The sequence below is a fragment of the Culex pipiens genome, chromosome 3 (genome assembly GCF_016801865.2).
Source record: "Culex pipiens pallens isolate TS chromosome 3, TS_CPP_V2, whole genome shotgun sequence".
Classification (NCBI taxonomy): Eukaryota; Metazoa; Arthropoda; class Insecta; order Diptera; family Culicidae; genus Culex; species Culex pipiens.
The window spans coordinates 41,929,059-41,943,450 of NC_068939.1; the positions used below are offsets into that span (position 1 = coordinate 41,929,059).

At 40.4% G+C, this 14,392-nt stretch overlaps 2 protein-coding genes across 5 annotated transcripts in view; one reads left to right on the forward strand and one right to left on the reverse strand.

The window, feature by feature from the left end:
- The window catches only part of LOC120412402 (uncharacterized), a 446,365-nt gene extending 436,550 nt beyond the window's left edge, over positions 1-9,815 (reverse strand). For 3 of the 4 annotated variants that reach the window (XM_039572864.2, XM_039572862.2, XM_039572861.2), the window contains exon 1: positions 8,597-9,814. The gene's annotated coding sequence lies outside the window, so the exon portion shown is untranslated. Of the gene's footprint in view, positions 1-8,596 lie in introns of all 4 variants that reach the window. The other variant, XM_039572863.2, reaches the window with a different exon arrangement.
- On the forward strand, positions 886-2,586 carry LOC128093356 (uncharacterized). Its single transcript, XM_052709873.1, has 5 exons — positions 886-930; positions 995-1,180; positions 1,338-1,354; positions 1,675-2,251; positions 2,309-2,586. The coding sequence occupies exons 1-5, from the start codon at positions 886-888 to the stop codon at positions 2,501-2,503; spliced, it is 1,020 nt and encodes a 339-aa protein (XP_052565833.1). The 3' UTR covers positions 2,504-2,586.
- Positions 9,816-14,392: the final 4,577 nt, after the last annotated feature.

Here is a 14,392-nt window from a genome sequence, read left to right on the forward strand (position 1 = left end):
ATAATTTGGGAATAAAATAAGCTTATTCTTAAATTTTACTTTCTACATCCAGAATACTTCTTTAATTCATTAATCTCTGCGGTAAATTTTACGCAGTAGGTCTGGCCGCTTCAATGTTTGTGATGTCTCAATCCATTGTTATGCAATGGCGCACTACACTACAAATGACACTACAAAGCTAGGCCTAATTTAACCTAAGTTTTCTCCAGGATTTTGGCTGCGCTAGTGTTTGATTAGAAAATTGCGCGTATTCCCGAAAAAGACACTCGAAACGACGCGCCGCACTTTCGGCAAATGCGCGCTGTCAAATCCCATACTGCGCATTTTGTTTTTGTTTATCTTCTTCTTTGAATCGCCTGGCATTGTTGCCAAGTATTTTTTTATTGAACCAAAAGTGCAGAAAATCGCTGGCAACAATGTCTACGGAACATTCTGAAATGCCGCGTGGCGTGTACTTTTGAGAGAAACGGACAATACTTCTTTTATTCTTTTATTTTTACAAATCAACTCATTAAAGTTCAAAAATAGTGCAAACTACTGGAATTCAGCAGTTTCCTTTGTTTTGTAAATAACTGGCTAAAAGTAAGGCTACAAATCTCTCCACCTCGTACTAATTTTGACTCACGCCTCCTAAATCACACCCGAGCAACAACCGTTATCGCCACGCTGACTGTCCCCAAGGCTGCTCCTATACCGACTGGCGCATCAACCTCCAAAACGTTATCAAAGATTTATGCAAAACTTTTTTCGGACGATCCCGTTTTATGCCGCGGCGTTCGGTTATAAAACCCTCCGGTTTTAGTGTTCTCCTCAAAACCAGAGACGCACGGTGCCTTGCCGGGTTGGCCAGACTTTGCCCTACTGCTGGACCGTTCAGACGAGACGATGGGTTGGCTCCCGGTTACCGTTTTGTGCCACGTTTTGCTGTTGGTAAGTAGACCTGGAGTTTTTTTTCTCGCGACGTGAGCTGATTTAATCTGTGAACTCCTAACAGCACGGTGTTTGTGCGGATTTCGGTCTTCCCGACGGAGTTCCGGACTCGTGGATGGTCGAGTTCAACGCCGTGCAACTGCGGGATGCGTTGAACGAAGTGGCTGGTTCGCTGCAGAGAATACCGGCGGTGTTATACTCGGAAAGGGTCCAAGAATCGGCCAAGATCATCACGGAGCTGATGAACAATGTTAGTGCACTTGGGAGAAATGTGTCTGAGAGCTTTGTGAATGCTACAAGAGAGAATACTGCACCCGTTGAGGAAGTTTTTGCTGCGCTACAGACGTCTTCCGATACGCTCAAATCATTTCTTGAAAGCAATTCTTCCAAGTTTGTGGCCGAACTAGGTCTTCAAGTGGGGAATGTAAGTGCGGAAGAATTCAAGTTATCATTGGCGAATATAAACAATGCCACAGTTAAAACTGAAGAAGCTACCACCGGTTTGGAAGGTGTAATTGGAAATAATTCTAGATCCGGAAGCATTCCGGTAGAATTGATACGCGAACTTGCGAGTTCGCTAGGTGATTTGCGCGATCAAGTAAGGATCCTTAGAAATACAGTAGACGCTACTGTCAACAGTATTCAGACAGCAAATTCCCAATTAGAGAACGTTAGAAACGTACAAGTTTCCACTGGGAATGCATTGAACACGTCGTTCGATGATCTTCTGAACATAATCAACAGTGAAAGTAACTCCGCGATTATCAAGTATCAAACTGGAATTAAAAACATCAACAATGAATTGGCTGGAGCGGTGAAACGATTGACCCCGTTTACAAGCGATAGCTCCTTGCTATTACTGCAAGATTCCATTTCCGAGTCCTTCACACGAACCTATTACGCTCTGCTCAATCGCGATGAATCGGACGTGTACACGATCAAGCAAACGTTCCAAACGTTACGGTACAAAATGTCCGATTTGCTCCGATCAACCTCGCAACAGCTCTTTTCCGACATTCAAACTACGACAGAATCGTTAGCATCGATGATTCTAACCCGATCTGCCGCATCAGAACGATGCACGCCCCTGCTGAGCCCGAGAATCCTCGGAACATTCGGACCCATGCACGGTGATCTCGTGAATTGCATCAACCGAGAACGAGGTCGCCTTTCACGGATTACCGATTCGGTGGACAAGGTGATGCAACTGTTGCAGGTTACCGCCGCAGACTTTTCGTCCGACATCGGAAGCTGCTCGAGATTTGGAGCTTTTGCTACCGATCGAGCAGAGTTTGTCAGAGCCAAGGGTTGTCTGGAGACGGTTAGTTTTCTCACGTTTCTTTCATTTTTATCTATTTTCATGATTCATTAATTCCAGAACGTCCAAGAGATGTACCGTTACGATCAGGTGATCAACTCCATACTTACGCTGCTGCAACCCAGCGTCGAGAAGGAAGCTGACGCCAGCCGGTTCCGACTGCATCTGTGCGTGACCCAGAGAACGGATGAGCTGCGATCGTTGATGGAAGATACCCGCCAGGCAGTGGGCACGTGCGTGGATACCGCTGCGTAGATAGTCTTGCTACCGAAAGATTATGATCGTCAAATAAACGTGGCTCCAATAAAAATAGATTCATGACTTTAAGAACCCGTTACTTTGCATTTGGAAGCAGGAGAATCACGAGTCTCTTTTATCATCTCTCGAAACGTATCCGAAACGTCTTCCAATTCAAGGGCATTTTCAGTTGACGATCAACAACGAAAGTGTTCAGATGCTTCTTTTAGCTGTTTTGTGTTTTCTGCTGGTGAGTCCAGAAATCGAGATCCTAGTTGTAATGTTATATTAAACCACATTTTCAGCACAATGCCAGTGCAGATCTTTCCAAGTCGGCAGATCTACACCTAGAAGCCGTCAGCAAAGCGAAACTTCTTACCACCAACGCCCAGGCCGCATCTCTGAAGACGCTACTAACGGTGATCGATGCCGAAAACACTGCCGCGATCAACAAGTACAAAACTGCGGTCAAGACCATCCAAACGGATCTGGTAGGAGCTGTGAAGCGGTTAGACGTGTTCTCCCGTAATGTAACACTCTTGGCCCTCAAGGAATCCACCTCGGAAGCCTTCACCACAGCGTATTACGAGCTGAATAACCGTAACCAGATGGATCTGACGACCATCAACGACGGCTTCCACCAGCTTCGATCCAACGTAAAAAACCTGCTCCAAACAACCAGCGATCGCTACTTTTCCGATGTCCAGAGCACAGCCGAATCGTTGGCATCCGTGACCCGAGCCCGTGGTACCTTCTCGGAAAAGTGTAACGCCGCGATCGGTCCCAAAATCACCGGATCTTTCGCACCCCTTCAGCGAGAGGTCGATGCCTGCCTGGCACGGGAGCGTCTCCGGCTGTCCAGAATCTCGGATTCCGTCGACCGAGTTGTGCAACTGCTTCGTCTCAACATGGCGGACTTTGCAACGGACATTTCCAGCTGTACGAGGTTTGCGCTGTTTGCTACCAACAGCGCTGATTACTACCAAGCTAAAGGATGTCTGGAAGCGGTGAGAAACATTGTTTTACGCTCATATAGGGGAACAGCATCTAATTCCAGCGTGCCTCTAATGTTGGCAGGTCAAAACTTTTACATTCAATTAAAGCTAATTAAAAGCGTTTTCAACTGAAATCGAGTGATAAATAGCTCAATAAGAAGTATAGCTCAGCAAGCAAGTTTCTATCAAAAGTTTTGCAAAATTAGTTGTTTAAATAGTGAAAATCAGCAAATTGGATGGAGTTAGGAGCGAGTGCTTAACCTGCCAAACATACGATAATTTCCCCTACATCAAATTATTTGTAATGCTTGCTTCCAGAACTTACTAGAAATGAACCAGTACGGAGAGATGATCAACGCGGAGCTGAACCTACTGCAACCCACGGTGCTGGTCGAGACTGAAGCCAGCAGCGGACGGATCCGGCACTGCGTGATGCAGTCTGCAGGCGAAGCAAGCTCTCTAATGGAAGGTACCCGGATGGCGATCAACCGGTGTGCCGAAGTAGGACCGTAGCTTGAAAAATCTTTAAGAATTTCAAACCATAAAGATGATTTGTACAAGTTAAAATAAAATTGCATGATTTAAACAGACAAATTGTGCGAATTTGGTACATATCAATACACTCTTTTACCAGCAAAATCTCATAAAATCCGATATCACACTTTCCCTGATGGTGCAAAATGACACGTCGACGGCAATGAACTTGATTATAATCCCTCTTTCGTGGAAAACATGATTACAGAGATGAAAGGGACAACAGTGCACGCTCAATCAGCTGACATAATTTCCGAGTAATTCCATGTTATGCGTTTGATGTGTACTTTGCTCCAGTTCAATTCTGGAAATTCCTCTTGGGTTATTGTTGTGTAAATTCATGGAATTTTATACGCAATTTTATAGTAATGCATTAAACAACAAAAAATCACGATATCAAGTTGACAAAAATTCACACAGAAACGCCAGCTTGCTGATTCCACACCATTTTTCAATGGCAATTTTCATGAAAAATCGTCAAGCCAAGTCAGCATTTCCCGAAAACCGCGAAACGCACAAATTTCCCACCGACAAGCGGAAAAAAAACCTCAAGCTTTACACAACAGATTGCCAAAGATTATCCTGCCAGTGTGTTTCGAAAAGGGAAAACAGAACCAAAAACTGGAAAGACAGAGAACACGACGAAAAAAAAATCCAATTTATTCCGTACTTCTCGTAAAGTCGATGCTCCTTACAATGAGAAAAAAAACAAATGGAAAGCTCTTTTTGCGGGGGAAGCACATGAAAAATTCAACTTTGAAGCACCTCGGAAATCCGCATCTCGACGTCGTCGTGCTATCTTGTCCCACCCACCATTTCGACGTTCCGAGAAAAACGCGTTTTAATGTTTGACCTTGAATAAACGAAAACGGAAGCACACAATGTAAACAATAACAAACACGTTTTGTTTGGCAGACCATTCTGTGCATTGTCCCAAAGTTTCGTTGAATTTGGTTGCCGGAGTCCCGAGTTATAATTGAAAATGCTTACGGCAGTCGAGCTCGTACTTGTGTCAAACGCGTTCTGACCTGAAATCCCTTTGGAAAATTGTCTTACTTACATCAATTTTCAGGCTGTGTCAAGATAGCACGACAAGATTGAAACTTCTTTCATATAAAAAGTGACAATAATGCACGGAGTTTTTTTCGGATTTCGTTGAATATCTCAGGATTGAAGTCGAATGTTTGGGATCTGTGAAGGTAAAAAGGTGAGGCATTGTGAGCTGCACAAAACGGCGTTCTTAACTCAACTTGGCCCAAAATGCACGTACGACAAGTTAGCACGACGGCGACTATCTGAGACTGTCACACACTATTGGCCCACTCTGTGAGGTTACGTGATGACATGAGCACCTTTTTAGATCTGATTTTGATTTTTTCAATGCTGAAAAGAATTTGAGATCAGTAAAAAAAAACTCAATTTTAATAAGCACTAATATACAGTTTTAAAAGAAGCATTTAATCATTTTTTTTGTTATTCAAAAACGTATAAAAATGAAATTTGTAATCAAAATCATCTGAAAATGAAACTTGATGGTATTCTCGATTTTGTTCGGTTTCGTTATTAAAATCATGCACAAAGCAAAATGTTCACTCTGATCCCATTTACATCTATTGGCATTCAATACTTCAAACAGCCCAGCCTCGATCATCCGAAATTTCTATTAGGGGAGCTAGGGGTAAGACGGCCACCCCCACTGTTTTAGTAAATATACTAATGAATATTACTAAAATGTTAAGCAAAACTATTCCTCATGCTAAATAATGCATATGGAGCTACCTTTGCCAAACATATTGTTTGAAATAGTATAAAAATAGCTCAAAATAAACAAATAATTTTTTAACTTGAAACTGGATGTAATTTTCTTGAATTACAACATAGGCATTTTTGTTAGATAACAATATGTTTTCCTCCTTCAAATATTTTTTCATGTTAAATTGAAGTTTTCCCTAGATTATGTCCCTCGGAAAAGTTTAAAAAATGCGATGAGCTATTTACAAAAAATGTTTTAAATAATAATTTATTTTGGAGCAAGATGGCCACCTCCTCCGAGGGTAAGACGGCCACCCGTGATTTGTAAATTTTATTTGATATAGGTTATATTTTTTGACGGGTTTTTGACTGTTAAGACATATTTGTAGATAAGGAAAAGCATTTTTAATAAAACTATCATTTTTTAATGAAAATGGTTAACACAACATTCTTCACTCTGATATAGCAAAACTCATTGAATAGTATGCAATCCTATCAAACTTTTCATAAAAAATGCTAATTTAATATTGTTTACATAGTTTTGATTTACTTATTCTAATCGAAATACACAAACTAATTATTTTGCATCAAATTGTGTTTGTTTTGAAGTAAACATTCACAGTTTTTCATAAAACGTGGTCGATGATATGAAATTTACTGAGCATTTTTCTTTAAATTTGAAACTTAGTTTGTTCAACCAAAATAGTTATGATGTTCAGAGAAGTTCAGTTCAGTATTTGGGTGGATTAAGCAATGTTATTAGGTTAATTTTTAGCACTGACCGTCTAACCCCACATGGGTGGCCGTCTTACCTCGCCTATTTAATATATATCCGATTTCATTTTTTTAATTGCTGAAAAGTATTGAAAATTGTTTTTTAAGACCAACTAATTTTTGTCATTTCTATAATGGACTACAGGTAGAACAATATGTACGTAATTTGAGATCAAAATAATCTGATGTGTAAATTGTATGAGATTTCTCCCTTAGGGTGGCCGTCTTACCCCCAGCTCCCCTATCCGAAGCAGTGATCCGATCCGAGGGTTTAAACACGAACAAACCAAATATTTTTTTGTTTTTTTTTCTTACTTTTAACATCAAATTCATGTTTTGCGACCCTATTTTAGTCAAATTTCAATGGTTATTTTCCTTACAAATTAATAAATGCATTTTTTCAGTATTTCATCGCCATCATTTTGGCCGCCATCTTGGATTCAAAATTTCTAAATCACGTTAAAAGAGAATCCACGAGCAAAGCAAACCCATCTCGCATCGACCTCACCAATCTGCCTGAAATTTCCAAGGATTGTTTGTACATATAAAACTAGCACCTGGCCAAAATATGAGCACTCTTGGTCAACGAGAAGTGGGGCAAATCGGGACACAAAGTTTGCATCTGAAAGCGCCTCAAAAAAGTTGGTCTTCGTCGATCATGGCTGTTCATGGTCACCCGCGACAGACACGGACGACGAAACAAAAAAAAACGCAAAAAGTAACTTTTTCAAAACTTTTTTTCGTAAAATCACGATAACTCGTGATGTTTCAAAGCAAACCTCTGACTGTTCTCTTTGTAGAACATTGTTACACTCTAAAAAATAACCCTGCAAAGTTAGAAAAAATAAGAAATTTTAAAATGAAAAAAATGTTCTAAATGAAAAATGACTCTTCTGGGTCAATGTAGATTCGAAAAGTACATTAAATTTCCCTTAAAATGACATGTTCCAAAATTGTTTACAATCGAATAACGGAAAATGGCATAGTTTATAAAACTTTTTTTGCGCTTTTTTCCGATGAAAGATACGTTTTTTCGGAATTCTGGGTACGCCATCAAATCGGGCGTACATTTTTACATAAAAGTCTCTTTGACACCAAATTTCTATCTCATCACCGTTTCAGGCTGCAAATTATTGAAAAACACCTATTTTTTCGCATGTTCAAAAAATTGAAGGGGTCGTACCGCCCCTCCGTCACGAGATATCAAAAAACGGACCTCGGATTCGTGATCAGGGACAAAAGTTACCCCTTAGGACAAAGTTTCACGCAAATCGAATTTTGTGTGAGTTGGTAGAGAATTACCCATGTGTTAGACTGCCTTACCCAAAGCGTTCTTACTCTCAGATGGTAGTCCCAGATGTCCCCTACAAGCTCCAGGTCGAATCGAGTTGATATGTGGATGGACCAGTTTTTGATTTGAGTTGGGAAATTGTGCTATTTTTTTCACTAAAATGCCAATAACTCGCTTTAGATTTAACCTGCTCCACCCCGCATTTTGTTGGCGCTTTTTTAGGCGCTGGAAAATTTGCGACGTCCCATACAAATGGGTATGATCTGTTCGTGGACTCGCTCTTAAAGTAGTTTTGGGGTCATACTAAAGCTTCACAATAAAAAATAAATGGATTTTGTTTCGTGATTCGATTATCCGTATTTTTTCCGAGGCCTTCGGATAATCGAGTCTGGAATCGAAAATATGATCGCTAATTCCCAGAAACGTGCTTTCGACTGGTGGATCAATACTCTGATTTAGTTCTCGGCTTGTCAGTCTCAGTAGTAATTGTTTTTAAAAATCTTGCGTCGTCAGACTGGGGTTGATGAGTCCCGTAAGATATAAATAAACACTAAAACCAAGTTTTCTCGATAGATGATTCCTCCGCAAAAACCTTTCACTTTCGACGAAATCCAACTCCATCAAGTCAGTTCACCGAACTTTCACCGGTCCACCCTCCGAGCTGTCCAATCTATAAAAAGGACAGATTTTACGTGGGAAACACCGTCCCACCCCATGCCACTGACCCTGTCGAACTCATTCATCGCAAAAAACGGCATTACCCACCTGCGTTACATCCTTCCGAACATAACCACGACGACGGTAATCCTCTCCCTCTTGATGGATTTGTCACTGATTAAAACCGAACTCGCAAAGTTTACACCAAGTTGAACACTGACATTTAAAATGGGACAATTCCATTTGATCTTTATTTGTTGTTTTCAATCCACACAAAGACACTCACTCACACACAAAAACGCGTAATTTTCACTTTTGTTTGAATTGACAAGAGTGTCACCCTTTTCTCCTTACAAAGTGGCGCACAATTTCCCAGATCACATGTGAGGGATGACAAAAAAACAAACACTACTCTCACTCGGAAAATTCACCCCCACACACACACTTTTAAACAATTCTAAGCGTTCAATGGTAGTGGTAGTACTCCTCGCTAGTATTGTAATTGTTGTCGGTTTTGTTCTAGTAGCCGAGAACAGAACACACGTTCGGGAGCTGTTCGGGATTCTCGCAACGGCTTTGACCCCTTCTTCTCATCATCTCGGATTCGGGAAGTTTGCCAAAAAACTTTGGTGGGCACGGCCACCGAACGAAAGGATTAAGAACTAACGAGAATCCTTTCGTTTTTTTGCTTTCAACGCGGATGAAACTTCTGTGACTAGGCACAAATCCAGCCGAATCGATATTTTCCACCATCCACTGACCGACGACGACGCCGACGTCTGTCCCGAAGCTCGTTCATCATTTTTCCCGGCGCGCCCCATAAATCGACCGAAAATGGCCCCAACGCATTCTGTTTCGCTAGCGATGGATAAGCTTACATAATGACGCGCGCGTTGTAAAGACCTACGCGAGGCCTGTCTTCTGCGATCACATTTCACCAGACAATACCAAACAGCATCCGTAATGGAGCGTCGCGACGCCCTCTAGGAGCTCGCCCTCGAGGGCTTTTCCCTTAACGACCCCCCACCACCACCGCCAGCACCCCTCCTCACTAATAGACCACGTGGGGGGCGTTCGGAGAACAACGGGGTCGGGGACAACAGATCCTAACGTGCCCCAACTCTCACTCTCGGCACCGATTAACGCGGAACGGAACTTGACCGGAACTCGCGCCGCGACGTGACGACCGAAACACGCGACGAAACCGGACGCCCCTTCAAATCAGAGTTTAAGGGGGCGGGGATGGTTAAGGTTAGGGTGCGCTCCCAAAAAAGTCAACACAAATCACCGAGCAAATTCCGACACGGTCCCAGGACCAAGGTCTGGTTACGGCAACCGCTCACGGAGAACTGGTCCTTGAAGCGGGCTAGCCAGAATCCGCAGATGGCAAAGATTTCGCAACAAGGACTCTCCGAGATTACTCTCCGGAGAAATTCCGCGGATAGAAGGGGCCATTGAAGGCCATGTGGCGCGCGCGTCAATGGAGGACGATACCGCGCCCGAAAGTAGACAACAGAGAAAAGTTTTCGAGTAATCGAGAGAAGAGAGCGAGAACAATTCCGGGGAAAATGGCACCAACACACACACATACACTCTCTCTCCCCCCGCATAAAAGCTCGCAAATTTCGTAAATCTCGTGGAATAGTATGAATGGAGAATGTCGGTAGTAACCTTCACTCGTAGTGTATATTACCAATACAAAACAGATGTGTTTGTTTGCAGCTGGAAGCGCTGTTTGGTTCTAACTGGTTTCGTCCTCTCAGCTGAACTCTGATGTTTTGTAAGAGTAACGGAGCGAAAGTAAGGACATCTCAACTCAGCGAGTCGCCCAACATCTCATCAACGCGCACTATTCCGATATTATTTAGAACTTAAAAATTTGGTCTCATGAGAAAATTGTGTTTTGTATATAAGTAGTTCTCCTGTCTCGTCAGAGGCGCTGGAGCAGAAATCCCACGTTAGAGGAAGGCCATGCCCCGGGGGGCGTAGTGCCAATAGTTTCGTTTTTTTATATAAGTAGTTCTAAAAATTTGTTTCGCTGTGTCAAAAGAAGCATGGCAAACAAACAAACTCTAAATAGTAGTTTATGCAACAAGTTGCAAAAAGAGGATTTTTTCAGCACAAGTCGTACATTTATCCAACGAGGTTCACCGAGCTGAAGAAATCAAGTTTTGCAACGAGTTCCATACAACATTTTTTGCAATTCCAAAAAACACGAAACGAAACTATTGGCACTACGCCCCCCGGGGCATGGCCTTCCTCTAACGTGGGATTTCTGCTCCAGCGCCTCTGACGAGACAGGAGAAACCGGGACCGACGTTTTACTTCACCATCCGATAGAAGCTCAGTGGATAAGGCGGGAATCGAACCCGCGTCTCATAGCATCATCGGGATCGGCAGCCGAAGCCGCTACCCCTGCGCCACGAGACCCAGAAAACAAAAAACACACACTGAGTGAAACTTTATGTCAAATTTTCAAGTATTTTGTCAATAAATCGTTTAAATCCAAAAAAAATCTTGAAAAGTGTTACTTTTCGAAACAAGTGCTGAAAAGTAGAACTTTTAAGCATTTATTTTGAAAAGTGTTACTATTCGATTCTGTTATTTTTGGTATAGAAAAGTAGGCTATTTCGTCGTTCAAGAATGACAGGAAAAGTAAGTAGTTTCACGACGGAATTGCAAAAACAAACTTTTTGACCGTTTGGCAGTTTGCCAGCTATGTTTGTTTGCAGAATATCAGACCGAATACTGCATTCATTTGAATTTGCTTGCAAGTTTGCCGCAAACTGGATAACAAAAAAAATGTGAGGGGAGCGGCCGTGGCTGAATGGTTACGATGTTCGCTTTGTAAGCGAATGGTCCTGGGTTCAATACCCATCTGCTCTCATCGAGAAAGTTCTGTACTCAAAGGGGGATGGCGTCGCTATTTTTAGACCGCATTTTCGACAGAGTTTGTTTGTTAGCCATAGTCTAATAGCTCCTAAAGTCACCAGACAATTTTGTAGACTGATGGTCGATAGAAAAAAAAAATTTTTATGACCATGAAGAGTATCAGGGTCGCATTTACACCCAAAGGAAAAATATATCTCAAAATCTGCAACAGTGGATTTGCTGCATAAAATGTCACATTTTATAACATTTTTTGTAGCAAGCCCGTAGATCATTTTTGCCCGCGTGTAAACATTTCAGCGATCTGCAGTTCTCACCAACACATATAATGCTGGCCCGTCCCCGAGCAACACTCCAAAGAGAAGAATATGTTGGTGCTCTTTCACTCACTTTTCATCAATAGTCCATGGCGCGGTGGAAGCGTGTCGGATCAATAACCAAGAAGTTGGTGGTTCAATCCTCGTTCTGGTTAGGGTTTTTTTTGTGAAACACAACCAAAAAGCCGTCGGTAATGTCGATAATTGTCGGTAACGGGCAAAAATGTCATACCCCTATATCGCAAAAAATGCATGAGGACGGTTTTCATGCAGATTCTGATATACTTTCATGCCGCCATGCATCACAATCATGCGACCGCCGTTTGGGTGTACAAAATTGGATTCAGTGGATATTTCTCAACTTAATGTTAACAATGTTTAGGTTAATGTTAAAAAACATTCCATAGGTCGCCTGTCTAAGGTGTCATGATACGATTCAGCTTGTGATGATACACTACCTTCCCTTTTCTATGCAATCAAAACCAGAAGAGAAAAGATCACCAGTTGTGTTGACCGGGATTTGAACCCCGATCGACATCTTACGAGGCGGAAGCGTTACCTCTAGGCTACGAGGCTGGTGGTCTTTACAGAAAATAACACTTGCAATTTAAAAAAAATAATCATTTCTTTAAATACCTTGCATTTTTTAGCAGAGGGTTTTTTTTTATTTTTTTAGGGTTGGATTCCGAAAATAAGTTTTTTTTTTATTTCGAATTGTTATATGTTTTCTGTGCCTCAAAAAGACATCTTTTGAGTCGTAGTGCATTTTTTATGCAACATCTGGTTTGAAAACTATGTGGTTTTTGAAAAATATCGAAAATGAGGTCAAAAAAATGTATATAGACCTCACCGATTTTTTGATAAAGTACACAATTTCAGAGTTATAGCCCGTTTTAAGTTCCAGTTTTCAGAAATTTTAATATTTTTGTTTATTTTTAAATACTTTATGAACGAAGCCACCCAAAAAAAAATATTTGTGAAAAGCTGAGATTTTTTTTCTGAAGCTATGAAAATCGGACTATAAGTTTTAGAGGTACAGCCTAACCAAAAATTCGAATCCATGAAAATGAGTTTTTTTTTTCTTTTTTAATGGCAACATGGTGATCTGTAATTTCCAACTGACAATATCTCGAAAACTTTTGCAAAATTTGTGTTCCTATCAAGAAGCATTTTTTAAATGCAGTCAAAGCGGCTGAAAAAATATTTTATCCATTATTTTAACACTTTTTTTCCCCGGAACAACATTTTCCACTATTATGGACTATGGCTTAAAAAATGTGTTTTATTCCCTTAAAACTAAAAAAAGCAAATATTTTAAAAAAATAGTTTTTCGGGTTCCAAAAGTTGCGACATTCAATTACAGAAATTTTGGTTCCCAAAAAAGTATAGGTAATCGCTAAAATTTCAATGTTTTTGCAGTTTTAGTTAAAAAAGTAATTTTTTACCGTTTTCGTCTTCTTCCCGGTTTTGCGAACAGCGCATCAAAAAACCCAGAAATTATTTCTTCACCATTTTTTATATGTTCCCGAGCAGGGGTAAATAACACGGGAATACCAAATTTTGGTATTACTTGGGCAAATAACAGCGACCAAAATGTGCCCTTGGTTGCCCAGTAATAGATGGTAAAATACCATGAAATCATACCAAAATCTTGTATGTGTAAGGGCACAACAATACCAAACCATGTTATTCCAAAGGTAAAATAATACCACAAAATAAAATCATTTCAATACCAAGTTGAGGTCTTCTGGATTTTTGAACATTGCTCGAATATCAAAACTTGGTATTGTCATGGTTTTAATTTTAGGTATTCCCGCGCCCTTGGAAAATCATATTTTGGTATTCCTGTGGTCTTCCACAAACATGATATTGGTTTGATTTCATGGTATTTTACCATCTATTACTGGGCAACCAAGAGCACATTTTGGTCGCTGGTATTTGCACAAGTAATACCAAAATTTGCTATTTTCATACCATTTTTAGTGCAGCAGTTGCAGTTAGTGAAAAAAACGTAAATGATCCTTATGCAACAACCAAATCTACTCACCTGATGATTCCATGTTGTTTTTAGTGATATTCTTCACCACACCGAATGCATTTGTCATTGATGAACGGCTGTACTTGAAGTTCTTGAAGCTTCTGAAAAATAACAAGATTGAAAAATAAGTATTATTAAAATGAAACTGGATTGAAATTCACCAAAATTCAATAATCTGTCGATTGACTCGTTTTTCAAAGTATTTGGTTATCCCAACTTAGAAAAATTTCAACGTTTTTGAAAAAATATTAGTGGGTATATCACAAAAAAAAAATTAAGTCAGCTTTAACATTTTTGGGTTTCAAGTCATTTTAGCGCAAAATTAATTATCTCGTCAAAAATTAAAAAAAAATCCATAGTTTCAGAGAAAATTGATGAAACCTTTCAATACCAAAATAATACCAAAATGTGGCATCCTGACTTAGAAATTTTTCCACAATTTCAAGTCATTTCTGTAGGGGGTATATCAAAAATGTTTAAAATCAAGTTTGAAATTTCCGGTTTTCAATGAAAGCATTCGCTTTGAGACATCATTTTAGCGCAAAATTATTTTTTTTGTCAAAATTGGTCAAAATTTTCCCATAGTTTCAGAGGAATTTGATAAAACACTTTAATACCAAAATAATACCAAAATGTCCCATCCTGACTTAGAAAATTTTC

Bases quoted from the DNA above. Each gene is read 5' to 3' on its own strand.
- LOC128093356 (XM_052709873.1), top strand. From the start codon at position 886: ATGGGTTGGCTCCCGGTTACCGTTTTGTGCCACGTTTTGCTGTTG. The intron at 931-994 runs GTAAGTAGACCT...AACTCCTAACAG, and splicing joins TGTGCCACGTTTTGCTGTTG to CACGGTGTTTGTGCGGATTT. The intron at 2,252-2,308 runs GTTAGTTTTCTC...CATTAATTCCAG, and splicing joins CCAAGGGTTGTCTGGAGACG to AACGTCCAAGAGATGTACCG.